General features: G+C 41.0%; 1 protein-coding gene across 11 annotated transcripts in view; it reads right to left on the bottom strand.

The window, feature by feature from the left end:
* LOC144720304 (neuron navigator 2-like) overlaps positions 1-27,229 on the bottom strand; it is a 281,685-nt gene that overhangs the window by 80,975 nt on the left and 173,481 nt on the right. For 8 of the 11 annotated variants that reach the window (XM_078596960.1, XM_078596951.1, XM_078596953.1 and 5 more), the window contains 5 exons: positions 21,015-22,203; positions 20,330-20,454; positions 18,460-18,571; positions 17,876-18,307; positions 10,098-10,220 (listed from right to left, as the gene is read on the bottom strand). In XM_078596960.1, coding sequence (XP_078453086.1) covers positions 10,098-10,220; positions 17,876-18,307; positions 18,460-18,571; positions 20,330-20,454; positions 21,015-22,203 — 1,981 coding nt within the window. Of the gene's footprint in view, positions 1-10,097; positions 10,221-17,875; positions 18,308-18,459; positions 18,572-20,329; positions 20,455-21,014; positions 22,204-23,590; positions 23,996-27,229 lie in introns of those variants that run through there. The other 3 variants (XM_078596962.1, XM_078596954.1, XM_078596959.1) reach the window with 3 other exon arrangements.

The raw sequence follows: 27,229 nt of genomic DNA, 5'->3' as shown, positions 1-27,229 counted from the left end.
GTGCCACCACCACCACCCCCAGTTCTAAATCGCACTTGCACGTCACAATTACAAAATGGTGTGGGGCTTTTTTTTTGCTGCTGCTGCTGTGATCCAACGCCGATCGCTCGCAGTTATTAGAATTCGGCAGAATGCAAGATTTTTTTTTTTAAACGCTGCCTATGTGTTTGATTGTATGCCAACTGCGATCAAATGAACACTACGCCAGAGTAAATTTTGTACAACAACAAAAAACGCAAAGCTATGCACGCACATCACACGTTAAATAAATCACTGATGAAAGGCAAATAATATAAAGTATGCTAATTTCTTCAATTAAATAACCATAACGTTTTTCTCACATACAGTATACCATAAAAACAACCACACATACAGTGCAAGCAAAGCATACCAGAGGGAAAAGCTATATGTTTTTAAATTATATAGATTTTAAACCTATGTGCTGTATATGCACATCTATAAAACCGTATTCATTCAATGAACTTCCTCCATTACCAAGGTGTCGCAACCTATGGGTTCCAGACAGCCAAATCACTGGGGGTGGCATGAAAAACCCTCGCAAGATGTATTGGCTGGAGCTAGAAGCACCATTTCCATCCTCCAAAATGTCTTGTGCCTGCTGGCTAATAGACGTATTCCAACTCCGTGGACTGAGAATCCCACGTGATGGCTAAGAAGGTCTATTAACTCCACTCCTCATGACTCACAAAGTGGCGATTACCCACTGCCATTACATTAATTACGTGGCTGACTGCAGAGGGACACACAATAGGAATGCCTGAAGGGGGGCGAAGCTAGATTTGCTTAATGAATGCAAATTCCTTTGCATCTTCAAATAATCGCTTTCAATCCAACTGCAGCATCTTTCCACTTAACTGTGAGGCAGCTGAAAGCTTTTTCCATTGATTTTTTTCAACACACACGCTTATAGAACACACGTTTAGAATGCACGTGCAAAGAATTGCTCGTGCATTTTTTTAAATACGTCCCATCACATTTCATGGCAAAAGTATTAGATTTTCAGAGCAAGTCGTTTTTTATAAGGTGTTTTTTAGCTAAATGAATGCGAGTTATCACTGGCAGTATCAGAGAATGCATAGGAAAGACCAACGTAGTGTACTTCTTTAGTATGTCCTATGAAGAGCAATTAGAGATTCACTCATAAGTGATTTAGCGATTCATGTACTTTGGGCTTTGGATAACTGCAGATACACCGTCTACAAATTTACATTTCGGGCAATGGTTATATGTCATTATAATGAATGCACACACTGTAGTATAATGTTGCTGCTTCGGGTTACTATACAGGTCGGGAGAAAGTTAATAAAAGTCTGGCGCTGTGGATGATAAACCTTCCTCGGGAAGGCCAGCAATAAGCATTCAGGGTGTATCTTTTTTGGGCAAAAGCATCCATTTTTTTCCCCACATTCAGTGGCATATAACAAAACTTTACATCAACTTATAGAGAGAAAAAAACTGCCCAGTGAGTATGTTTTATAGACCACTATCTGAACGATAATAAAGCAAACGATTCCTGATCGATGTAAAATAATTTTCACTCCATTATATTTGTAAATAACAAAGTCAATTTAGAGTTTTAAACACCAACGCTTTTCGATAGTTATACAGGATTATTACTCAAATTAATAATGTGATTTGGATTTAAAATGCAAACCTCCCTTTACCTTTAACAATGACGGCCAATTCAATATCTGCTGTTTTGCTTTCATTCCATTTTATTTGCCATTGTCCAGGTGATTGACTAATTGTCATAACTGGCAGTGTGCTCTTATTGACATTTTTTAAATATAAAATAGAAAATCTGAAAAGTGCACATAGAAGAATGGAGAGATACGTAACTGGAATTACGCTGCGAGAAAGAGGAGCGTGTATATTACAGAATAAACACAAATCACCAGTCAGATTTACTGGCAATTTTTTTAGTAATGAACTTTTATATCGCGTCATTCGTGCTAATTGCATCCCACAACAGCGTTGTGGGATGAACGAGACTGGTGATAAAATGGCAGCCAAAGGAGAGAACGTGCCTGGCAGGATAACCAATGAGAAGATTGAGCGGTGGCATCTGTTCACGGGCAGGAGTGAGATGACAGAGGCATGAAGGTGACAGTATTGTGGGGAGACCATCCAACAGTAGATATACCAAGGCTAACGATGAGGATGATGGCGACACGTGAGCAACTATGCAAAAATATCTTTGCGGGTTAATACACACGAACAAACGCCATCACTTGCTTTTGATAATAAAACTTAGCAGCAGCGTAATAAATTGCAGAAGGATAACAGTAACAATTCATAGTAGAAAAAACGCAGGTGGCATTTGTCTAAGTAAGATTTTTAAAGAAAGTTACGTTTAAAAAAATACTGTATGTGTAAATACAAATGGAATTAAATAACTCGGTCTCCTGCATTCGTTTATGTAAATAAATGAATTTTTTTTAAACAAATGTACAATTGGGAGTCATTACATACCTATTTGGGTCACTTTAACCCTTAAGCAGATCGCTTTATCATAGGATTCCACTCTGCGGCAGAAATACTTCCCAAAAAGGCAATGGCAAAAGCAGCATAAATGCATTACGTAACATTCTTAGTATTCCATCTGCACCGTTACATGAATGGAAATACTTTCTGAAAATCTTCCACATTCTTTGTGGCATCAAGTGCTCCTCGGGATAGGAATAGGGGAAAGTTGTGTGGAGTAGTCCAAAGTGTTATTCAAAGTATTTTACAACTTAAAACCATTTTGCCGAAATACAAAACCAGTGTGCAAACATGTGCTAATTGATATTGGACATGGCACAGGGTCTGGCAGCAATATCTGAAAACTTCAGATGATGTATAATTGCAAGGTTGTATCCACTCTCTTAAAAGCCTATCGAAATGGAATACGGTTTGCCTGGTTTGTGTTATACAGACAAGGCACACTGCATCTGAACAATGCACTTGAATTGCAATACAATTTCCTATCCTTTACAATCCTGTCGAAATTAAACTCAATCCATGCACCATCAGACCAGGTGCAGTGCTTCTGTATTGAGAAATGCAAACAAAATATACAGGCACAGGGTAATCTGAACAATGCACTCATCTCCACAACCAAATGCCGAGAGTAGCTTGCTTGCGCTATTGTAGCTTAGCCTGTTTGGAGACAGATTAACGTTAAAGTTATTTTGGAAACAATGACATCTGTGGCCACTGCCAGAGGCATAGTTAGTAAGAAGAGTTGGAGACTTGGTTTAGCCTGAAGGTTAGAAAGTGGAACGTGTTCAGGGCTATCAACTTAACAGCTACCTTGTCAAGCCACTGCAAGATGAAGGCCTCTCAATGCTGTATTGGTCACGTGTGCATTAACTTCTTTCGCACCGTATGTGGCCAACCGTGTTAATCGGAGGTGTGGGAAGCATCGTTCATTATGCTGGTTAATGCAGATTGGTGAAGAGGAAGCCCAGAACAGGTCCATGTCACTCGCCGCTCATGTTAACCTTGGCTCAGAATCAAACTCAGGTTGTTGAAGTTCATGCTACCCGAATTATACATTACATAATGTACATTATATAATGTATAAGTAAATAAAAAATATCGTATTTGAATAGGCATTACGACTTTCACAATTAACCACAAAGATGCCTGAAGAAATGTGTAAATACATGAAAGGAAATGCATTCAAATACAGTTTTATGTCAACAATCACACAATGGTTAATAAAATTAAGGCATAAATTAACAAAAACATGGATGTAAACAAAGACATATATGAGCAAATTCCTAAATAATTTGTATTGAAAAGTCATCCCTTGAACGAATAAACTAAAACAAACCGGTTTAAAGAGAACAGAGGTCATAGAAATGAAAAACTTTTCAACGTTTAATTGTATCCCACGTATGGGTTAACCAATTCAACCAGCGCTGGTGCCGTTATGAATAACAATTGGAACACTTTGCTCCGTCTGGACATGCATGCATGCAACTATTGGGATAATTCAACAAGATACGCCACAGCAGCGTTTCACAATAGCAATACTATAACCGCATATCTTGGCTAAACAAATGCAACTTTATTTGTAGGTTATGAATTATTAATCGATACCAAAATTACACCAAATTCAAGAGGCACTGAACTAAAACAAGTGGCTTTGTCCGTTGAGGAAAAATAGGGGCCTTAGCATAGGATTTTGATAATTTGAAAAGCACTATGTACTGATTTATGCAGCTGACTTATATTCATAAAATTTTCCCTGTATATCTACATTCAAATCTACAGTATATGCCAAGTGTACAGAGTAGTGCATATTTAATTTGCTTTTCAAGTTGCCAAAAGGCTGGCGCAATTATTTTTAAAACAGCTAAAATGTTAGGATACTGTACATGAGGCTTGTTCAACTTGATAGTTTTATTATTATTATGAGAACTGCCCTCTTTCATTGCCTAATGAACCCATCACACCTTGAAAGCAGCCAGGATAAGGTCAGCCAAAGCAACCCTAAAATGTCAAATGCTCACACGGGGGGGGGTGGGGGGGAAACTCGAAAATGTTGTATGCTTTCTGTTGTCACGCACTCCTCGCTGCATATCATATCACACCCATCACAAGAGCTCTATCAGTGTTTCCACTGGAAATTCCCAGGAATGATATGTGGACCTGCACTGTGCCATATATCCTGTTAGGTAGAGATGTAGTCCTGAAATTGCTTGATCACACCACTGCTCGCAGAAGGAGCACCTCCGATTCGTACGGTCAGCTACGTACGTTGCGAAAGACGTTCAACATAGATACAAAGCTCAAGAGAGCCTCTATCAATGGTATTTGGCCTACTCTTCCCACTGATCGGACGTCTTGGAAGAAGTGGCTCTACCCACACTTTACCCCACCACAAGTGACCTGCCAATCGACAACCTCGTGCCTCTGTTACTCAAGATCAACTGCCAGGGACAATTATTCAATTATTCAATGAGAACAATTATTCAATAACCAATTGTTTAAAAATAGTGCAAAGCCACGGGTTTATAATGTTAAAGCACAATATATATTAAATTAATTGTTAAATATGTACAAAGTATCATCAAGAAATAAGAATAATATATATGAATGGCAGCTTGCTAACATTCCCCCAAAAATAGAATGTAGTAGCATTAATACACCCAGCTATAGTATACATTTAACTGTTCGGTTAACACCACATTAAATAGCTAGGCATTTTTATTCGAACAAAACAATGCACAGGAAATACATGGAACTAAAAGAATCAGAATTTTTTCATCATTATCTTTAAAATTATTTTTTCAACTTTCAGTTTAAAGAAACGGTGGCTTGGTAATGTCAGAATTTTCCACATATGACAATGAATTTTACTTTGTTGGTGATGAGTTTTAACAGACGTGCTCCGGGGCTCTCGCAGTATCTGCCTTTTTAAATACAAGCCCAAGGCCATTAAAACATTGAAAATGAAATAAACAAAACCTTGAGAACAGCCATTATAATCTGAAACTACACATTCGGTGGCAATAGCCAGACGCTGCCTCGTGAAGAATATAAATCACAAAGATGTCCCAGTGAGCTTCACCATAAACGGAGTAGGTGATTTTTTTTCTTACCAGCATAAAATGCTGCTCAAATCTCTGCAAGCATCTCAAAAATATATACACCCAACATTGAGAAAGCTTCCATAGCAGAAAACAAAAAAGTAAGCTGCTGCATTTATCTAATATGCATAATTAAAAACACGTAAAATGTAAATTATATGGATGATTAATAAAAGCAAACCCTCATGCACACTGATGGCAATTTCAGAAGAACTTCTTCTAACCAGCTGCGTTTGAAAACCAAGGTCATTTCAACCGTTCAAATGGAAATTCCATGAGCTGTAGTATATCAAAAAACTCAATGTCAAAACCTTACTTACAAATTGAACTTTAAATACACACTACATGACGTGCACCTAAGCATTTCCAAAGTGGTCTACATTTTAAAAAGCTGAAAAAAGATGGATCATACAATACTTATTTGTGACCTTGGTTATAACAGTGACTAATCATATCAGCTAATAAATTAGTCAATCAATAACTCAATATCATCGCCCTGAAAGGATGACGACGCTTGCAAGGCCACTCACCAATTGCTGTCTGAAAGCTAGAGTCTAGGCCCTGCCTTGCCACTTGGACCACCACAAGGTCAGGCAAACACCATCAGGGCCAACCCAAGGGCCTAAGGGCGGGGCCGTGATTGATTACATGCACGTTGATGACATTGCTTATTTAATCATCCTGGTTTTAACTCCAGCTGAATAACCACGACTTCACTTGTTTGGACAACTGCATGAGAAGGAATTCACGAACTATGCCGGAGTCATTTTAGGCACAGCCAAGGGACCATAGGCCCTTATGCACGCTAAAATGCCAATGGCATCACTTCACACCAAAAAGACCTCACACAAGTCTTGGAGGTGGAAAGAGATGCTGTGACTCGTACCACATGTTCCTGTGGAAAGATTATCTCGTGGCACAGCTGAAGGGAAATGTGTAATGCTAAAAAAACGGATCACATGGAATTCAAATTGTCTCCACAAAAATAGTACTGGAATTGCACATTCAAGTAAATATGGACAAATGTTGAATACATCTCTTTTTATATGTATTTAAATGTATTTTCAAGGGCATCATTCATATATGGTAAAAATTCCCGAAATATACTTAAGTACTACAAAACTTAATTTAAATATCGTTTTGATAATATACTCTCGAATAATCCATGCCAATAATCCATGCCAGTTTAACTGTTACAGAGGAATGCTGATATTTAGTTGCTTTATCTTTTATTTTTATACTGTGCCAATCTGTCTCCATTCTATCCCCTAGCAACCTATCACCCCCACGCAATTGTATAAGTCGAGTAGCCAATTTAAATTACACGAATTCTCTTACCAACAGTTTTATATGTAATTTCCTGTAAGATCACCAGGACAATAATAATGGGGAAGGGGAGTGGGGGGGACAGAGAAAACATAAATTAATTTACAAATAAACCGCTGTGATTTCCAAGGTCACACGTTTAAATTGCAGCTGTGGCCACATCCAAATGGAACACACAAATGTTACATGGGGAATAAACCAAAGTAATTTCAGCTGCAATCCCTGAACACAAAGATCCAATACGCGTTGAACTAAAACGTTATTTTCATCAGGCACCATGGCAAGACACTGACCTGGGCAGAAACATCACAGAGTAATGGCCATGAATCGCCGCTATTTGTGAAAACATTTTATTATTAACTGTTTAATGTTTTGTGTGCCGCGTATATTTCCATATTTTCTCCTGCTTATTCCTGTTGACAAGGTGCTCAACTTTCACATGTTCAATGCCATTTTTCTGCTCACATAATTATTTCCCTTCTTTGCGTCAGACATAACTAATACATCATTTTTAAACTCTTGCAGTGCAAACAAAATTAGTCATAGTTACATCTCGCACCAAACTCCAACACTGACAAGACATCCTTTATCTGCAGAGCAATATTTGGCTGTTACTTTACAATGGGTTTAACCCATTCAGGACACACTTCAATGATTAAAACTACTCTCCATATTTGACCTGTCTTCAACAAAAGAATGTGTCATTATCAGCTGGGGAGTGGTCGCAATGCACGCCTGTAATCAAGCACTGTGTGGAGGGCAGGCTATGTGGATACACACATGTTGCGAAAATCCCTTCCCACTGGTGTCCCAGTGCCATAGCCTGGCTTGCCAGGAGAACGTGGGACAGCAAAGTGTGGAATAAACTCCATCGGTTCCATCTGTACGGAATAGTGTTGCCCCCTTCCACCGGTAGGTTTTCTCCGTGTGCTGCGGTTTCTTTACACATGTATAAACAAGCATTCATTCGCTGAAAAGATCTTCATTAACACACACTTCCGTGTTTGCGGATTGTGCAGCATTGTGAAATGCAGTTTGCATGAATGACGCGATATAAAGCACAATTATTATCAATCAATGCGTTTTAGTCCACATGGTCTATCAGAATATGTCCTTACTGACATCACTTCCTCTACTCTTTTGTCGCTGGAACCCATCTCACTCCTACATATTCCTCCCATCTTTACCCACCCCACCTATCCTTCTGATAACTCCCCAAGCAAGTTCCTTCCGCTGGCTCTATTTGCGCTCCTACTCACCACTGACACACCTCTAATCCATGGCCTTCCACAATATCTGGCTGTCCTCCTCAACGACCTCATCCCTCAACTTGCTCACTTTCCCCCTTCCCCACCCCGAACCAAGACGGTCCAGGCAGAGCGCCGTTTCTCTGTGGCTGCTCCAATGATTTGGAATTGCCTCCTGATACAAGTACGCAGCAGCAGCAGCAGCATCAGCAGCATTAAATTCACCACCACTTATAAAGAGACAGCTGAAGGCTTCATCTGTTTCGTTGGGCTCATGAGGAACCCAGGGCCTGGCTCCACGTCTTCGTGTAACGACTGGAAATGGTCTCTCATTTTCGTGAACAGATGCATGCAAATTTTTTACAATTATTATAATGGGGAAGACTGTCAGCTTATGAGTTGATTTACTCTTCATGCAGGTGTGCAATTATTCCAAGATATATATCTTGAATGCTGATTGGCATTATGGCCAGCTTTCACAAATATAGTTCATTGCAAATGTTCAATGCGTGTGCTAGCAATATTAATTTCTAGATATGAGTGTCTGAACAAAACATTTTCACTTTCGCCTGCATTGAGAACTGCGCCTCTTGCGCTTAATGGCATATTTATGTAAAGTATTATATATTTATTCAGTGCGTTGCATGCAGGGTTTGGCCATCATCTCCATAAATCCATACTAATGCTGCCACCTTGTGTTAATTACTGTAAATCCAATTTTCATATGTAAAGCACAAACGTACACAGCGTTTATTATTCTAGACCCACAAAAAGTCACAAAAACGTGGAGTGCACAGGAAGCCACAACAAAACTGCGTGCTGACATCGTGACGTGCACGATCACGTTGTGGCAGAATTGTGACAGTCAACACTGCTTCGCATAGATGCATTCCTTTCGCATGAAAAATAAGAATAGGTTTCACCCTTTCTGGCAATAAAATAGAAACCTTTTGCAAGGAATCAAGTCTGCATTAACCACACGCACTTGTGGTGAACATTCAAACTAACATGCTCTGTTTGCTTTGCATGTTCACCATACTTTGATACTGGCAAACAAGTCCCATGATACATTCCTTTTCTGTTCCTCACGTGTCTAAAACTATGCTGCATGATGTATTCTGTAGCAATGTATAAGATGATGTCAATACAAATTGACATATGCACATATATTGTACAAAATATATCTGTACAAGTCGACAGTTACATGCTATCCCTCAGCCAAAATGTTACTTTCAGCAGGGTGGCAGTAACTGCTAGAAATCCTAACTGGAATTATCACTGCATAAAAATGTCACTGAATACTTGAAATTTGCCAACAAATTTTGCATGGGGTGGCACTCACCTCTTGTTGACTATATCCCTGAGCCACGGATGGATATTCCACATTCTTATGGTGGGGATGAGTTGTTCCATAGGACAACCACTGTGGACTTGCCCACAGAGTGGTACTCATTTAATTGACCTAGGATGGATGATGAGCTGAGTCAACGACTAGGATTTTAACTGGTAGCCTTCCGACTACAAGCCAAGGGCTCTACCGATGTGCCATCCAGTCAGATGCATTTGTTTTTAATAGGCAAATGGTAAAAATTATTCAGGGAAGCTGGCATGCCATAAGGAGTATGTTGGCATGCAGAGCAAGCAGCTGTGTTCAGGTGGCCACATTTTGTTCAAACCCAGTGGTGGTTAACCCAGTGGTGGCTGGGTAAATATATCGGTGGGGTATGGAAGCCCACGGGGGTAGTGGACGTGCGGGGAAAGTGAAGGGAAGAGATGGGGAGGGAAGGGGGGTGTGTGGAGTTCATAATCTCTATAATGAGCAGGGAAGTTTTGTCATTTCACTAGTGGAGCCCAGCCCCACCAGGCCCTAACGAGGGGCCACCATCACTCTCGGTGCCTCGGCAGACAGGGCACCACGTACCTGTCTGCGTCTCCCACAGCCAGGGGCACGCCGCGCTGCATGGCTTCACGCACGACCGTCAGCCCGTCTGGCACCCGGTTCAGTCGCCGCGTGTACAGGCTCAAGCCACCGTCCGTCATGTAGCTGCAAAGGAGGAACGAACACACGTGAGCTCCGGAGGCCAGATGGCACACCACACGTTATATGTATGTCTTGATTGCAGTTTGAATGTAATGGTATTCATTTTTTGCTATTTGCTAACCGTCTGGATAAGTGTGTTCTGGTAAATTCCACATAGATCAAGATGTCACCAGGGCCAAAGCCACTCCTGGCACCACACCTCACCGACACTTTCTACCAGAGGTGTGGACTCGAGTCATGTGACTTGGACTCGAGTCAGACTCGAGTCATGAATTTGATGACTTGCGACTCGACTTGGACTTGCATAACAATGACTTTGTCCCACCTATGAGATGTGGACTCGAGTCATGTGACTTGGACTCGAGTCAGACTCGAGTCATGAATTTGATGACTTGCGACTCGACTTGGACTTGCATAACAATGACTTTGTCCCACCTCTGCTTTCTACCCACAGCTGCTGCACGGTAGACACGTGACCTTTAAGATCTGCACTGACAGTATATCATCAACTTGTTGTAGTAGCCACAGATATCACCTATGCATTGGTTAATAATATAAATAAGCAGACCTCCACATCTCCATAAAAGAGAATAATATTTTTGTTAGTTTACCAGCCTCTGGATGAGTATGGACCTTCTGCGTCTCAATAGCAGTCAGGCGTGTTAAAAAATTATACTGCTTGTTTGGCAGATGTTATTGGTAAAATCACTCTTTCTAAATAACGAGGCCCTGTCAGTGAAGAATAAAATAATACAGTATAAAAATGTGCGATGTCCTGTAGTGGAGCATTCTAATCAATAAAATACAAAAATGTATCAATCATCCTTCTAATGTGATTGCAATACTTGTTTCATAACACGCATTGCCACTACTTTGGGGGAAGGGAAGTAATGGAACAAAAAACGAAAATACCCAGAAAGATGCATGCTTGGAATTACATTGAGGACATGAAGAGAACACATGGATAAGAGAATGTAAGAAAGTTTGCCAGCTTTGGCTGGACACTGTGCTGGAAGGAGTAATGAAAAAGACAGCCACTTCTGCATCACACACTTTCAGATGCGCTTCTGCGGTCGTCTGGAATGCTCTTCGTTTTTGATATTAGGAATCCACTGGAGCTACGCACTTTTAAACGTAGATTTAAAACTAATTTCTTTAAAACTGCTTCTTCTTTTTAGTTTGTTGTCCCCCCGCCCCGTACCTCCGATTAGCGCGATTGTCTACACACTGTGCGAGAGAAGTTCAACAAGCATAACAATGTCCGATGGTCAAGAATAGTGATCGAGTGGCAGACAAGCAATAGAACAATTCTCAAATTATGGCCGCAGAATAGATGGAGCAATTAAATTAGTTTATTTGTAGGTTCTAGATGGATTGTTACATCGCGCTGAAAAAAAAGTACGTCTGAATTCATAAAAAAGGCCACTTACAATACCTAAACAATGCGTATTTTGACCCCGGCTTCCAGCAGTGACCAGATAACCCCTCTTTGTCTGAGAGCTCACATTCCCAGTTGCTACACTGACAATGTGAACAAATGATCCGAGATCCCGAACCTGTGTTCAGGACACACAATTTCTATCGGTTAAGTTGTCTCCAGAGGTGGAAACAAATTTTCCACGGTCCTTTGGAGGTCACAGAGTGTCACGAAGAGTTAAGCAGCTCCAATTATCCAAACAGTAGAATACAAGCAGTGTGCTAATCATGCACAAAAAGTAAACTCGTTGAAGTGTGGCAGTCGCTCAGAATAAAAAAAAGTCTAATACGCACATGTTGATCACTAATTAATGTACCGGTATTGACGAAATGTGAAATTGCATGCCACGCGAAACCACGTATTCGAATTGCGTACACTCGTGCGCTGGCAGCAGCAGCTTGTCTTAATAGTTCTGAATTTATGTAAACAATTTTCCAATTATACAAAATGCATACATGAAAAGGGTCACCACTTGTGTTTTTGGTAATTAATTCCCATTTGATTTTCACTGTATTTAAATTATGTCCTATATTCATAAATACATTGTAAATACATAAACAAACAAGGTAAATAAAAAAAGTCTCATGAATTGTTTACAAGTATTTTTACAAATTACTTTGCAGACAATCATAAAACACAAGTCTACTTCAATTAATATGCACACAAAGATAAATTACCAGTCTGCAAAATAGAATGATGGTCCATCATTATTCTTCATTAGACATTTTTAAAATATTCTATTTTTACCATAAAATTAACTAAGACAGAGATAAATTCTACTTTAACACACTAACGGCTGCTCGTGCTTTTGACAAAATTATACGGAATGTGTCTGATCCAATCACATCTTCAGCCTGGATAGTTGTTGGATAGGCAGCCATCATGCACAACTAAATCCAATTGTTGTGGGCATGGTTGATATCTAAGGGCATTTCAGATAAAGCCATTCTTCTGCTGTAATTCATCAACCATAACCAACCAACACTGACCAGCATGGAGAAGCATAGTCAAATAACCCCCATAACCCACATAGTGTGGAAGAAGCCTTCATCCAGCAGTGGATTGACAAATGCGCTATACAGTATCATGTGCAATAGCCCCTTGCCTTGAAACCACTGATAAACTAAAGCAAAGGCACTACAGAATCTAGTTGCTAAAATATAAAATGCTCATCCAATAAATCTCAAGCTTAACCACCAACACCTGTATAAGTAAGTTACACCGCTCAATGCTTCTGGCAAATTATTACAACCTCTAGGCAGGGTAACAAAGACATTCTTCCCGTAATAAAGGCATGACCTCCCAAGCAATAAATCTTCAGGCCAGAGAAAGGGTTTGTTCCTATCTCTCTTTTGCTTTGATCCTCTATTTGGACATCTCCCACCCAAACAAGCCCTAGAAAAAACATCCCGGTGGTATGATTAAAACTTTACCAAGGCTGAAGGAGTGAGGCAAGACATGAAACAGCATCCATGTTGTTTTTGGTTTAACGTAAAGAGGGGAATGCAGACTCTTCAGCACTCAACTTTTAAACCGTGTTCTATTTCATACATGAAACACATTTCATTATCCTACAACTACAGACAAACTGGGCCCTGTTTAAAATGCGGTCATATAAATATAATTACGGTACAAAAGTTCTGTTATCTGGAGTCAACATGGCAAAGGTGTTATGTCATTTCTTGATATCTGTGTGTGTGGGTGTGTATTTCTGTTGCGCCGTTAAAGAGAAATACGTATCCCTATACAGTCCATGTACAGTATTTTAAAATAAATACGTACATTGCGTGACTTTATACATTAATGCTCTTCTACAAATACACTTAATATTAACAATGTAAAACAATAATAACTTCCCCCCCCCATATTGGTTTTGAAAATCTCAAGAGAAAATGATTCACAAGTAGTATTGTGTCACAGCAATAATGGCAATTGCTGCAATTCCAATTTTGAAGATGCTTTTGTTCTTTTAAGGAAACTATGCCTCTCGTCACGTGATAATATATCTGTAATTATCTATGCGTTCACAACATCACCGATATTAATCATCAGCTAAATAGAACCCAAACTGTGAACAAATACTCAATCGAATGATGCAGTACAATAAAACAAGGTTCTACAACATTTAACTGAATTTAGAATAAAAAAATGCAAACTTACCCGCGAAACATTATCGAACTCCATGAACCGAAAGCAAGAGGTGATTGGAAAAAAGGGCAGAGCTGAGCCCCCCGCTCGGTTTGACTGGACTAGACACTGCTGAGCCGCAAGGGAAATGTCAAACATTCAACCATCCAAAATTCCTCTTCCAAATTGAGATATGCCCAACAGGACGGTCTGTCATCGACGAGGTGAACTTGGTTTGTTTTCATGAGACCCCCCCCCGCCATGCCATGCCACTGAGCTGGACAGATATCCATCCCTGGGATTTGGGGAGACAGACAGGAAAGTGGGCCTGGCATCTGGCTTGGGTTGTATTTTTGAAAATTGGGGGGGGGGGGGGTGGCAGAGTGTTTGGACATATCTGCAACCCAAACTGCTCCGTCTGCCAAACGCTACCGCGGCAATGTGTTCAAAATAGGTTACTCAAATTGATGAGACCCGTACAGCTGAATGTATATTTGGGACATTTATGTCCGTGTGTATGTTGGTTGAACTTCTTTCGCACCGTACGTGCTAATCGGAGGTGTGCGATTATTTAGTGCGGTCTGGGACCGTTTTGTTGGGTTTTTTTGCTGCCTTGCACAATATTGCTAAATTGGACGTAAACAATTTTTTATATGTCCATATTTAGTGACTTGGTTATAATTTTCTCTATTTTGCACTCCAATCGTTTTTTGTATTGTTTTCTGTCGTAACTTGCTGACCTGCCCATACTAAAAGAGCTTTATAGCTCATAGGATTCCTCCATACTCTTTATTCCTCCAGTCTAAATAAAGATTCTGATTCTGATCCTCATTATCTTGTAGGCCCCTCATGTGTCGATATAAACGATTGCATATGCTTTCAAGCCAGCCCACGGTCTAACAATTTCCTAGTCACTGTGAGTGTTATGAATGCAGCTGTACGAAGCACATCCCTCAAAAAAGTTTGGCGTTCGCCACAGAAGTATTGTTTTTACCTTGTGCAATGACTATTCACTAATGTATAAGCGATTACAATTCAGTCATTAATATGGAAGAGTAGATGCTCTTTAAGTATGAGACACGTGATTTTAAAAACATTTTAATAGAGTAAATATATGAAATCTATTAAAATATATGACATTTGCAGCTGTATTCACTATGTTCACTCAGCCAGTGAAGCTTTAATTTATGGAATCCGCTGCAGTGCTGTAGATATTCTACAGGGCTGCCACATTCCTGTCTGTATGTGGTGACAGTCCACTGTACAGGGCTCGTCATGAGGCATTCTAGCAGAAAATTAATGGCCTGACATGCCAACAGCTCCATATATTTAGTCAAACGAAAGTGTAAGAGATCACTTCACGGTGGGTAAAAAGCGAAGTGGTCAGCAAGCTTGCCACTGAGGCATCATGCGTTCGCTCGAAGGGTCAAATCTAGCAAACGCTTTGGAACACTACTGATAATTTTCAAAGCGTGCTGTCTGCTACAAAGTATGCCACGGTGATCCCCATTGCATCGTTTGGAAGAGAACGTCATTGTGTCTCATTGTAATGGCCCAAGATTTGATAATTTTGAAACATAAAAGTAATGAATAATTTAGTTTTTGAAAATGAGCAAATGAGAACTGCACAATCCTGTAAACGTGACATTGCCTCTAAGTTAAAATATATATCAGGTACTACAACTTGCTCAGACATTTTAATTGGCAGTTCATAAATACGTATACAATAAAAAGATCTTTAATAAAATTAGCAAAATGGATAGTTTATTGAATTTGCATCTCCCAGCAGACCTTTTCCAATGTGTCATTCACTGAATGAACATGAAATAGCTATAGATGGTATCACTTTAATATGTACAGCACTACTTTATTTCAGTATTCGACATACATAAGAACAATAATACATTAACAAGGCAAGCGAAATGGCTGAGCTGAGCCTTAGATAAGTTATTGGTACGTGAAGCCCTCCAGTGACCCACTGCCACTAATAATAAACGTATCAGCTGACCGGGCGCAGGGGATTAGTGACAGAATGGTTGAGCAAAGGGTCAATGGCTTCCATTCCATAGAAACATGCGTGACATTAAGATCATCGTACTGCACAACACGGCAGGCGGGATCCAAACCGGATCATGCTTGAGAAGGAAACTGGCACTATTTGGACACATATATAGAATGGACAACAACAGGAAAATTCAAAGTGTGTTGTTTGGAAAAATGGAAGGAACCGGAAAGAGAGGAAGACCTAACAGAGATTGCAGCTTTTGAAGACCTAAAAGAAGCACGCCGAGATCATGTTATGGCATTACAGTCGCAAGGCTGCTAGCCGAAGGAAGATCGTAGCAGCTTGCCCCGAGTTCCTAATTTAACTTCAGCTAATCAGCTCATTTTCAAAAGCTGCTCATTACCTCTGCCACTTGTTCTTTCATCACACATTCACTGGAGCAGATATTCACGGGATGAAATAACATAAATATTCACCACGTGCACAGACACCGCCGCTGATCGTAAAATGTAATGTGTCGTGAATTATTCTGTTCAAATTAATTTGATTGTGAAATTTCAGAAACAAATACAAAACCGAGATAATGGTGTATATTATTCAACGCCAATGAATCCGGCATACGGTATTTAAAACACATTAAAATGTAGTATATGTTGATGAAACATCAACACCTATGATTACGATTACTCAGCCAAAACGACTCTAATATATTGTTGCTAAAGACAATGCTGAATATTTCATTTTATTTGCGTTCAGCTCATGGATATTTAAACATTAATTTAATCTTTGTTTCTACCAAGACTATTTACATTTTGTGGCATTTCATCTGTTTCGCAAATTATTTAATAAACTCATGTGCACATTTGCACCAAAGATGCCTCAGCAGGGAATACGGCAACTTCCCATTGTCAATATTACATACTAAAGTCAGGTTTACAGCAAAAGTATAAAATTTTGCCAAATATTCATCAAATCATATATTTGCTTTCAGGCATTAATTGAGTGCCTTTGGAAAGCTGAACACGATGAAGAAAAGTAACACCCTTATGTGCCTGAAGAACAAAGTTTTCAAACAGTGCATATTACTGAGAAATGGATCAGAAACATCAACACAACAAATGAAACAAACATCTTAAAGGAGAGACGCATGCTTGAAGTCACACTGAGAGACAGAAGGAGACAATGCATAGATTAGGGAATAAGCTAACTTATAGACATCATCTGAGAGAAAAACTATTGCAAAAATTAAGTGATGAGATCAATTCCTGTCCAGGAGTGAGATGCATTGTGGGTTGAGGAGTACATAACGGAATGGGGAGACCTTCATCCAGCAGTGGATAAGCAATGGCCTTTGATGAAGTGTCACTTAAATTAATTATGAGGGAATATAATTAATAAATGACACTTACACAGGAATATCGTAGGAGTCTTCCATATTAAAAAAAGAAAATTCAATAGCTCATATTCTGGTCATGTGGAGATGGATCTTTTTTACTCAATGTAATTTATATCTCATCTTAGAATAAATGTGTTGGGGATGAAAAAAAATGTAACCTCCTCAGCACATTTAACAGGGTTAGGTTAAATTGCACATGAAGCAACATCACGGCTAATGTAATTAACTTCAAATGGAATACCGTCACTAATTAAAATCTATTCCAAGACCTCACATAACCTGACATTTCCGAAGACCAGATCTCCCGGAAGCACCCGATGTCAGCAGATCTCAGAAGCCAAGCAATCCTCAGCCTGGTTAGTAGTTTGTTGGTAGACTGCTGGAGAATAACTGCTGGTGGTGGACCTTTGATTGTGTGATGGACAGGAGATGGCAGTAGAGTAATACAGAACAACATAAGCTTGTTATTCAGACAATGGTCTTCTTCAGTGCATAACTCAGAGTCAATGACAGAGGTTGGTGGTGAGTCCAGTTATTTTTTTATTTGTACTTGTTCACCACTGCCAGGACAGTTCCTGAATTCTGCTTAACGTAGACAATTCGCCTGCAAACGCCCAAAAAAAGAAACAAAAAAGTTGGCAAATGTATCGTACCCGCTCGCAACGTCTTCGCTGCGGAGATTCTTTCCCAGCACGTCGCCGTCGCTCATGTAGCCGGCCGCGTCGGCGCCCATGCCGCACATCTCGCCGTCCGCTCGCTCAGAGCCATCGCCGGCCTGGCCGCAGCCCGCCCCACGGCCCGGCACCGCCCTGCGCAGGTAGCGCCCAGCGGGGGCGCCGCCGCCCCCAGAAGCCGCTGCCGCCGCAACGGCTTCCTGCTGCACGAAGCGACCGGAGGCGGTGGCGCGGGGCGGGTAGCCATTGCCCAGAGGGGACGGGGCGTCGCCGGCCTGCAGTCGCGGGCTGCTGGCCTGCGCCAGCCGCCAGGAGAGAGGCGTCTGGGCGGCCGCACGCCCGCCCATGCCCAGCAGCCCGCGGCCGCTCACCTCCGTCGTCACGTTGCCGTCGAAAGTCGTCTCCAGCGTGCTGTGGGGAACGGTAAACGTAGGCAGGGCGGTGAAGTGACTGCCACGATCGTTGTCAAGGACGACGACGAATTGGTGACCGGCCGATGTTAGGAAGAAAAAATTACAAAGGGGATTCGTTGATACAAATGTAACGGGTGTGCAGCAAGCAACCTGTGAGTGATCTGCGTTCCCCGCAGGTTTGACATCGTCTCCTCCAAGTTCTGGCGCAAGTCGGCGATGTTCTTCACAGTTCTCATTCTCCGAGTCTCGGCATCCTCCCCTACTATCGACATCAGAGCAGCACATCCCATGTCTCCTCCGCGCAGAAGCCAAGGCAGCTTGTAACTTACCGTACGTGTACGTGTAAAGTCCATTGCCAATCCACCGCTGGACGAGTTATTTTGACCACATTTCACTAAGCTGCTCAATGCAGGTTGGTAAAGGTAACGTAGATGTGGGAGCACGGGTGTACAGTACAACAATGGATTTTGATGCATTCATAATGAATATATGGCAAATATTAGAAAGTAAATACAGGTGGTCCCTGATTTACAACGGCTCGACTTGCAAGCTCCCACTTTTGCGACCTACCGCTTTTGCGACCTTTCTTATAGTCAGTAAGACTCCCACAGTAACGACCAAAACTCGTATCTATGACCCCCCATCGACTGCTACCGACGCCGAGTCGATTAGCGACAAGTCTGCGCATGTCATGTGCAGACGAGTCGCCAGATGGGGCTGCTTTGCTCTTCTGCCGTATGGGTATCTACAGGATAGCAGCTGTGCCTTGAGCAGAAACATAACACTGGAATTTCCAATGCAAAACACAACGGCTTCAGCGTTAGAACTGACGCATTATAATTAAAATTTTCATGTAACTTTTTCTTGAAGTGTATTGTTGTTGAAGCCTCCCCAATTTGATGAAAGTCCAGCCTGAGAAACGTCACTAAATACATTTAAATGGGAACCGAAACAACGCTCTCAATTGGCTGTCCCTGACTGGCCATTGTTAAAACCCGCAATGCCACTTTGCAGATTCCCTATACATTCTTATCGAGGCAGTCCAATTTAAATGAGAATTAACCAAAGCTTTTTTCTGTAAATGAGCTATCACTCTCCTTCCCCCTTTTGTAATCTTCAATGTGCACGTGTTGTCTCCCAACACCATTGTCTAACCACAATTAAAGCTCTTGGGCCTAATCCCTTGTCTCTTAAATCTTGACTTCAATCGCAAAGTAAACAAGAAATCAGTAGTGGAACAAACAATGTCTATTTTGGTCCTCATTAACTCATTGACTCATCTATGCAATGTTTCTTTTACTTAGGAAATGCCAAATTCTGCTGCCACAGTAGATATACAAAATAATTGGCCTCAATGGGTGTTGGCAAGCGTGGCACAAACCTTTGCAAAGGGGGTAAAAAACATCGAAAAAGACAATCTGGAAATGTGTTAATTATAAAAGTATTAATAGTAGGTATAATGCTTGTGGGTAGATTTTATTATATATGTAAATACATTTTGTGCGGTTATAGCCCACAATACAAGCATGTATTGTTATGAGTTTGGATTATTGTAATTGCTTCCGTGGTTACTAATTTTACTCCACCACAACACTTGTGAAAATGAAACACTATGCCTTGTGGGTAACAATTCTGTCATGTCCTGGAAAAGTTGTTTTAGCATAACATGTATAGTATATATGTTAAAATCAAGATGTGCACAGCTGTTGAATTATTCATAAATATTGTTATACATGTTAGTTGACGTATACTATTGTATTTATATTGTTTTCTTTTAAATGATTACATAAGCCATTGCGTTTTTCTCATATCATTCAGAAAAAAAATGTAGTCATGAAGTGGCAAAAAAAAATCAACAAAGCTGACCAGACATGCAAGCTGATTTTTTTTTTATGAATCAGCTCTGCCCTAAATGAATCCCATTTTATTCAAAGCAGGCTTAATCGCATTGCGTAAGGCCAAGAGAAAGTGGCAAAAACAAGCATAGCTATACAATCACTGGGAGCAGCAGTGGCTTTACCAGGCAGGTCGTCGACGCACGGCTGCTGTGCAGACTTGCTGAACAGGATTGGGTCCGAGTGAGCACCCAGGTTCTGTCCAGCCTCCATGATCAGGGGCACATTTCCGTCGCAGTCCGTGTGGGTCCTGGGGCACAGAAATCATACCAACATTTTTTCGCAGTTGCATTTCGTGCGGTAACAGCTCGCTTGGTACGCTTCTTTGGGAACTTATTCATTTCCCGAAGAAGTTCCCAGGCACGAGCAACGTGCGGCACAACCCGAAAACACATCACCGATTTTATTTTATTTAGCTTATCAATGGCTAACAAAAGACATGTAATAAGATTATGGCCTAGTTAATAAGAAGGCAGTCCAATGTATTTACATTGTGTTAGCAATTTGTAATCATTGGTATATGATTACAGGTAATATATATACACGAACATTAAAAATCACAATTGAGGTAATGCATTGTTTTTTCATGTACATATTAAAAATATATACTTACAAAGTGTTTTAAAAAAAATCATCAAGTGCAGGTCTTGGGGGAGATAAGTGCCTGATTTGGTATGGTTGCATTTTTCAAAGGCCTATGCCATTAAAGTTACATGTGAAAATTGAAACACACTTTTAGAAAGACGTGCCCAAAGAAAGATTGTTAATCGTTCGCTACAGGGCTCGAGCCTTCCCAAGGCCGCACTGTACCGGTACATGAAGGGAGCGACCGTGGCCGTGTTTGGGTGGCTGTACTGCTGCTGGGGATGAGGCAGCTGCACCCCGACGGTGCTGATTCCCGTCGTCTGCGTGGTGCTGGTTGTCATGGAGACCGTCGCCGGGCTGACGGCAGAAGATGGAGACGTAAGGGCGGCTGTCGTGGTGGCGGCGGCGGCGGCGGCGACGGCGGCGCTGGCGACGCTGGCGGCGGCGGGTGGCAATGGCTGTTGGAGCTGCGGCGCTTGAGATTGAGGGCCACAGGGCACGGCGGCCGCCCTGCCTCCCTCGGATGACGCCAAGCTGGTGGAGCTTGAAGTGCGACTCTCGGCCGCCGGCTGCAGGTGTTGCTGCAGGTGCGTGCCACTCTTGCTGGCGCGCAGTCGCTCGCTCTCTTTGCCTGCGCCGCCCGCGGACTTTGCGCTCGCGAGCTTGGAGCCCGGCTTGGGAATCCCAGTGGATGCCGGCCCCGGGCCAGCCGAGGGTTCCTTCTTGGAGACTGCGCTGCCTGCTGCTGCCTGACCTGACTTTCCTCCCTTTGGGATGAGGCTGGCGATTTTGGAGGACTTTTTTGACGATTCGGGCACAGTGTCTGCTCTACAATCCGGCTCTGTCACTTTGTTTGCCTCTGGAACAGGAGTGGCCACTTTGCCCTTCTCCTTCTCGCCGCTCTTAATTGTAGTTTTTTTGTTGTTGCTCAGCGCACGGCCAATAGTCCTCTGCGCAATACCTTTGAGGGCAATCTTTGGGCCATTTGCGGCCAGCTCTTCTCCCACTTCATTCTGCTCCACTGGGGCCGGGGTCGCTTCGGGTTTATCCGGCCCGTCGGACGCCGCCGCAAGGCCGGCAGCTGGTGTCGACGTGGCCTTGGAGCCGCTCTTGGAATTGAAGAGCCTGAACTTCTCCAGCATGGACTTCTGGCCGTTGGAGCTTGCAGGCGCGGCGGCGGTTTTTGGCGCAGGGCCCTCGGAGGGCTCAGCGGAAGCCTGCGTGACAGCAGGTATGGGCTGCTTGGCACCTGATCCTCCAGGGGCAGCGCTGTGCTTGGCACCGGCAGCCTTGGTTCCTCGCCAGGACTTGCCAGCACTGGCACCAGGCTGCGGGATGGCAGACGGCTGCGCCGCAGCAGGAGAGGGCACGTTGCCATTCATGCCTGCTGGCTGGGATACACCTTCAGCTAGCTCTGAAAACACAGATGGGTGGGGGAGGGCAGGAGATAGACAATCAGTATCCATTCATGATATTATTTGATATATATAATGGAATGTGATCACGTATATGCAAAGGATTTAAAGAAGATTGCGTTAATACCATTGAGTCACTGTTAAGGCAAATCAACAAACTTCCAATCGCATCGTAATCATGATTAATAATGAACTTTGTTGTGTTACTTCGAGAAATGTTTATGGAAAAATAATGCACGTTTATACTTCTTTTAAATGTTTCTAACTATTATTTTGCATTTTTTTACAAGAGACAAAAAAAAGATTATCTTCAAAATTATTTCAAACATTGTAACCCTAACATATTTGTAAACATTGCAGCATCAATAAGAAAACTAATTCGATATTCCATTTAATTTAAAAAGGGCCCCATACAGATAAATTTCATGCAAACCCTTCCATTCAACAAACACAATATTGTTTCTAAATAAATAATGTATTCATTAAAAAACAATATTAAGATGAAATACATGCACGACATATTTAAAAAGTTTTGTAATAGAGGCAAGTTGGTACAAAATTATAGATTCCAAAGCCAATTCTCAAAGCACCAAACCTAATTAACCATTTTCCACAAAAGTGTATTCAAGTACCTAAAAAATAATTAGAGGAAAAAAAACAATCCCCTTCACACCATCGTCTGAAATTAAATAGTTTACCTTTTAATGAACAAAACAAATCGAAATAGGATAGGCGCTATTTCCAGTGGCCTCTTGGACACAAGAATTAATTTCTTTTTGTTAAGCACTTCTGCCAAAAGAGCCGGAAAGCCCCTGATTTATCTACAAAGGGAAGCCTGGCACCCCACGTGGCCAGGTCAAAGGCTTGGGTCAGAGAAGAGACCAAACAAAGCCTCGACGCAGTGGGGGGCAATGGGTCAGAACTGGAAGGCAAGCACGCCCCAAAAAAACTCAGCTTTGTCCTGAATGCAAAGACCTGCTACCCAATTATCAAGCTGGCCAGAACAAGCAAGCACGACAACCTCTTGTGTTAACAAGAATATATGGTCATTTCAAATCGGTACTAAAAAACAGACGGGGACGAAAACAGGAACCAACAATTCAGCTGAAGGAAAAGAAGAATACACGCACATAGAATGCATAGATAGCGTAACGTGTAATAATGACAGTCACAACACTATAATTGTACATTTCTATTATTTGGGTCTTTCGGTAAAGTCACGTGACTGAAAGACCCAAATAATATGAATTCCTGCAGTCACGAAAGCTTTAAGTCAAGATGTACATTGCTAATTTAAACAAAAAATATGTAATATATAGCTGGATAAACTTATACAATTAGCCCTGCGATCTACAAACAAGGCAAAACTCAAAGGATATACTGTACCTCAGTGTTTGCTGGAAGCCTTTAGAGTGATCTCATGAAAGCAAACAGATTTGGTTGTCTCTCTCACCCTGTCCCTCAACCGTTTCTCATTTAAAAAAAATCCACTTTAACCCGAAGTCCATGGCTCACCAATCATTTACCATACAGCTTCCACCGTTCAGTTCATTAGCAGAGATGCCCCAGAATGTCTGTTGCAAAATGCGCCAATACAAACTTTGTCCAACTGCAAATGACGACCATGGGACTGCCCTGCCAACTTTGAAGCCAAAACGCAGACGGGCATCCTGTAACGATGTCACGTGTCTATGCACAACAACGTGTGGTGCCAGTTACCTCCATGATTGGCAAGTATAACCGCAGCATGTGCGGAAGACTCGCACACCGCAGCAAAGTGAGACAATCATACAAGGACCGCTTGCGCAATAGAACGGCTAGCTTCATTCTCCGATTGGCTCACAAATCAGCCAACTGCAGCTCTGCTGAGTGAAAGGTTTTTTTTTTAAATCCTTTCAAAGTGGACTTTGCCACAGTGCGTACGAGTGGAGCGTGTGATTTCAAAAGAAAACCCACATTTCAGCTCGTGACTCACAGTGCCCATGAAGTGACAATTATTAAACTGCCTTAGTGCCTGGCTACGCATGCACAAGACGTCAGAGCCACTATATTTGAAGCAAAATAATTCCTAAATAAATAAATAAAATTTATGCATGTCATTTTAATTTTAGATTTTTATTATATTATTTTAAAGAAATTACAGTTCAATTGATGTATATAATGTAAGGTTTGCAAAATTATATTGGATTTGCAAAATGTATGTTGAAAGAACATCAGTGGAATTTTGATTATTTATGAAAATAAATCACAGCATTTGCATTCACCAATTAATTGGCTGGATCTGTTCTGTGAAGCAGACTCCCCACTGCTCTTCTGCCCCCCCCCCACCTCTGTATCCCAAGATCAAAATAGAAATAGAATAGCAGTTACATCACGAGATTGCACAGCTGACAATCTATAAAAAGAAATAGGCCGGCGTGAATCTTATCTGACCCATGATACATTGGTACTACATTTGGCTCGAGCTGGGATCAGACACCCCAATTTTAAATAAATTCTAACCCTTGCCCACTGCCCTTTATACAAGCGCATTCTAAAGACATGTTTATTTTCACATTTGTGGGCCAAACAGAGATCAAATCATTTTGGGAGGTCCCTTAAGGGAATGTCCAGTGGAGACCGTGAACTAGGCCGAGTTGCTCACCTCAGCAGACCAATTCGGGCAGCATGAGATTACATTTGTGATAACATTTATATTGCATAACACTTCTTCATGAACCCACAGCGGACGCCGATGTACATCACCCATCATGCTATGTGAACCCTCGCCAAATTGTGTCTTAAGTTCTACAGCCCTGCCGTGGCACTGCGTGAGTTTATAAGGTGTATAAAGTGTGTGCATTTAAAACTCATTTGGAATTGAAATGCAGCGAATGATTGAAACTTTTAATCAAAGAAGGCTGAAGAGTGGGACTAAAAGTAAATAAAGCGAAAAGCAAGTAGAACAAGTACACTGAACAGTAGAAAATACGTGGCTGACAGGACAAACGCTACATACACGAGTTTGTATAGTTACTAATGAAAGCATCACAATTATTACGTAAAAGAGGCGAGTAAGAGCAGGTTAGAGAACTTTATGGAAATATAATTGGACAATGAAATGCGACGTTCTGATGTGCCTCGAGAAAAAAAAGTTATAAATCTGTGCATGTGACCTATAGCCATAAACATGAACACCCAACAAAGCAAATTGGAAAAAAAAGGCTGAATTGTATAAAATAAACATGGAGAGATGATTTATGGTCATTACCAAGAGACAAAAAAACTAAAATATGGGTTAGAGAACAACAAATTAGATTTATCATATAGCTTGTGAAGAACAGTAAGTGTACACTTGGACAGGATGCATCGTGACTAGGAATGACGGCCAACGGGGCCACGTTGGTGACAGAATGACAGCCAAAGGATGGAACGTATCCAAGATGATGATGACCACCACTGCGCAGATGGAGCGATGAGGTTAACTCATGCGCAGGAGGGAGATAGATTGTGGTATTGCAAGACCATGAGGAATGGCAATGAACTAGGGAGCCTTCATCCAGCAGTCAAAAGATCATGGGAGATGATGGATGAATAAATACATCGATCAATAATATACTGTGGACATTATTTTTTTAAGAGTCATATTCAACAGATTACCACTATTCGGCCAGAAACAGGTCACGCTCCAAGATAATAAAAAAAACTTTAGTCGATAAGCAGTAATGAAATATGTTCTCAAACAACTTCTGCTGTTTCAATGCATCAACAAAAAGCCAAGGCCCGTCAGCTATGAAAGTGATGACAAGATATCGTAGATACCGCTTTTGGAAGCAAAAACACTTGAAGCCGCTGGACAGTCTTTCAAAACATTGTGACTTATGGCGAGATTTATCTTCAGGTATGAGAAAAGAAAGATCACAATGCCTCGCAGTCCACAAACATTGATATATTGTGTCCCCTTTCTTTCACAAAAGTGCTCCAAGTGCTCATATGTTATCTTGTAAACTGATGAAAACAAAAATAACACGTGACTGATGTGTCATATATTGTTCTCAACCGTCAGTGGTTTGGGTACAGTGCTGACAGCCAAAATGACAACACGGCACTTGATCAGTATAATATAGTGAAGCAATTAATAACTGATAGTGGGATATAAGATAAGGCAATATTTTATGGGCAAGGACCGTTTTTTGATATACAGTACATATTTGTCTACTTTGTCCTCTTCCAATACTTTTTGATTAAATAACCTTATTCTAATTTTCTTTGTTTGACGCCAGTGTGGGTAAACGATTGTGTGTGCAGGGAAAAGGTTTTATATCCCATGCTGCAATGCGAGTATTTATTTAAATATGTTGGCCAGTCGCAAACATTTTACATGCAATTTTATAAATCTATAGGATTTTCACAACACCCCACTTAGCCATATTAAATTACCAAGAACGCTTCAATAACGAATTAAAATCTTCTTGGTTCTTTCGGTAAAGTCTACGTGACTTTACCGAAAGAACCAAGAAGATGAATCCCTGCAGTCACGAAAGCTTTAAATCGAAAATAATTAAAATCTGTTAAAGTATATATATTTTTCATATTCAAATTAATGTAAATTACAGATCTATCTAATACAGGCGTTTGTGCCATTTCATGCGGATATGGAAATATATATATATTTTGAATTTGTAATATTACTTAACTATAAACACTGTGACCAGCAGCTAAAACACATTCAAAGATCATATATTGTGGTTTAATATTATTGCTGATGTCTTAACTTATCATGAAACCAAATGTATTTATAATGAATGATAATCTACACAAAGACAGAAACGATGAAGATGAGTAACTATGGAGTTTATAATACAAACTAAATCCATTAGCAGTCTAAAGTTTCTGTGTGTGGTTTTTAACAAAGAATAAGCTGTCCCTCGAACTACAGTCGTGTGACGTACTTCTCCACCGTGAGATAAACGAAGTTGTAAAAAAAAAACGTTGTTTAAAAAAAAGATTTTATTACTACACTTTATCATACTGGTGAGTGTGGGT

Source organism: Lampetra planeri, chromosome 8, assembly GCF_965212315.1.
Source record: "Lampetra planeri chromosome 8, kcLamPlan1.2.h2, whole genome shotgun sequence".
NCBI classification, from domain to species: domain Eukaryota; kingdom Metazoa; phylum Chordata; class Hyperoartia; order Petromyzontiformes; family Petromyzontidae; genus Lampetra; species Lampetra planeri.
This window is presented reverse-complemented; position numbering and strand designations above follow the sequence as displayed.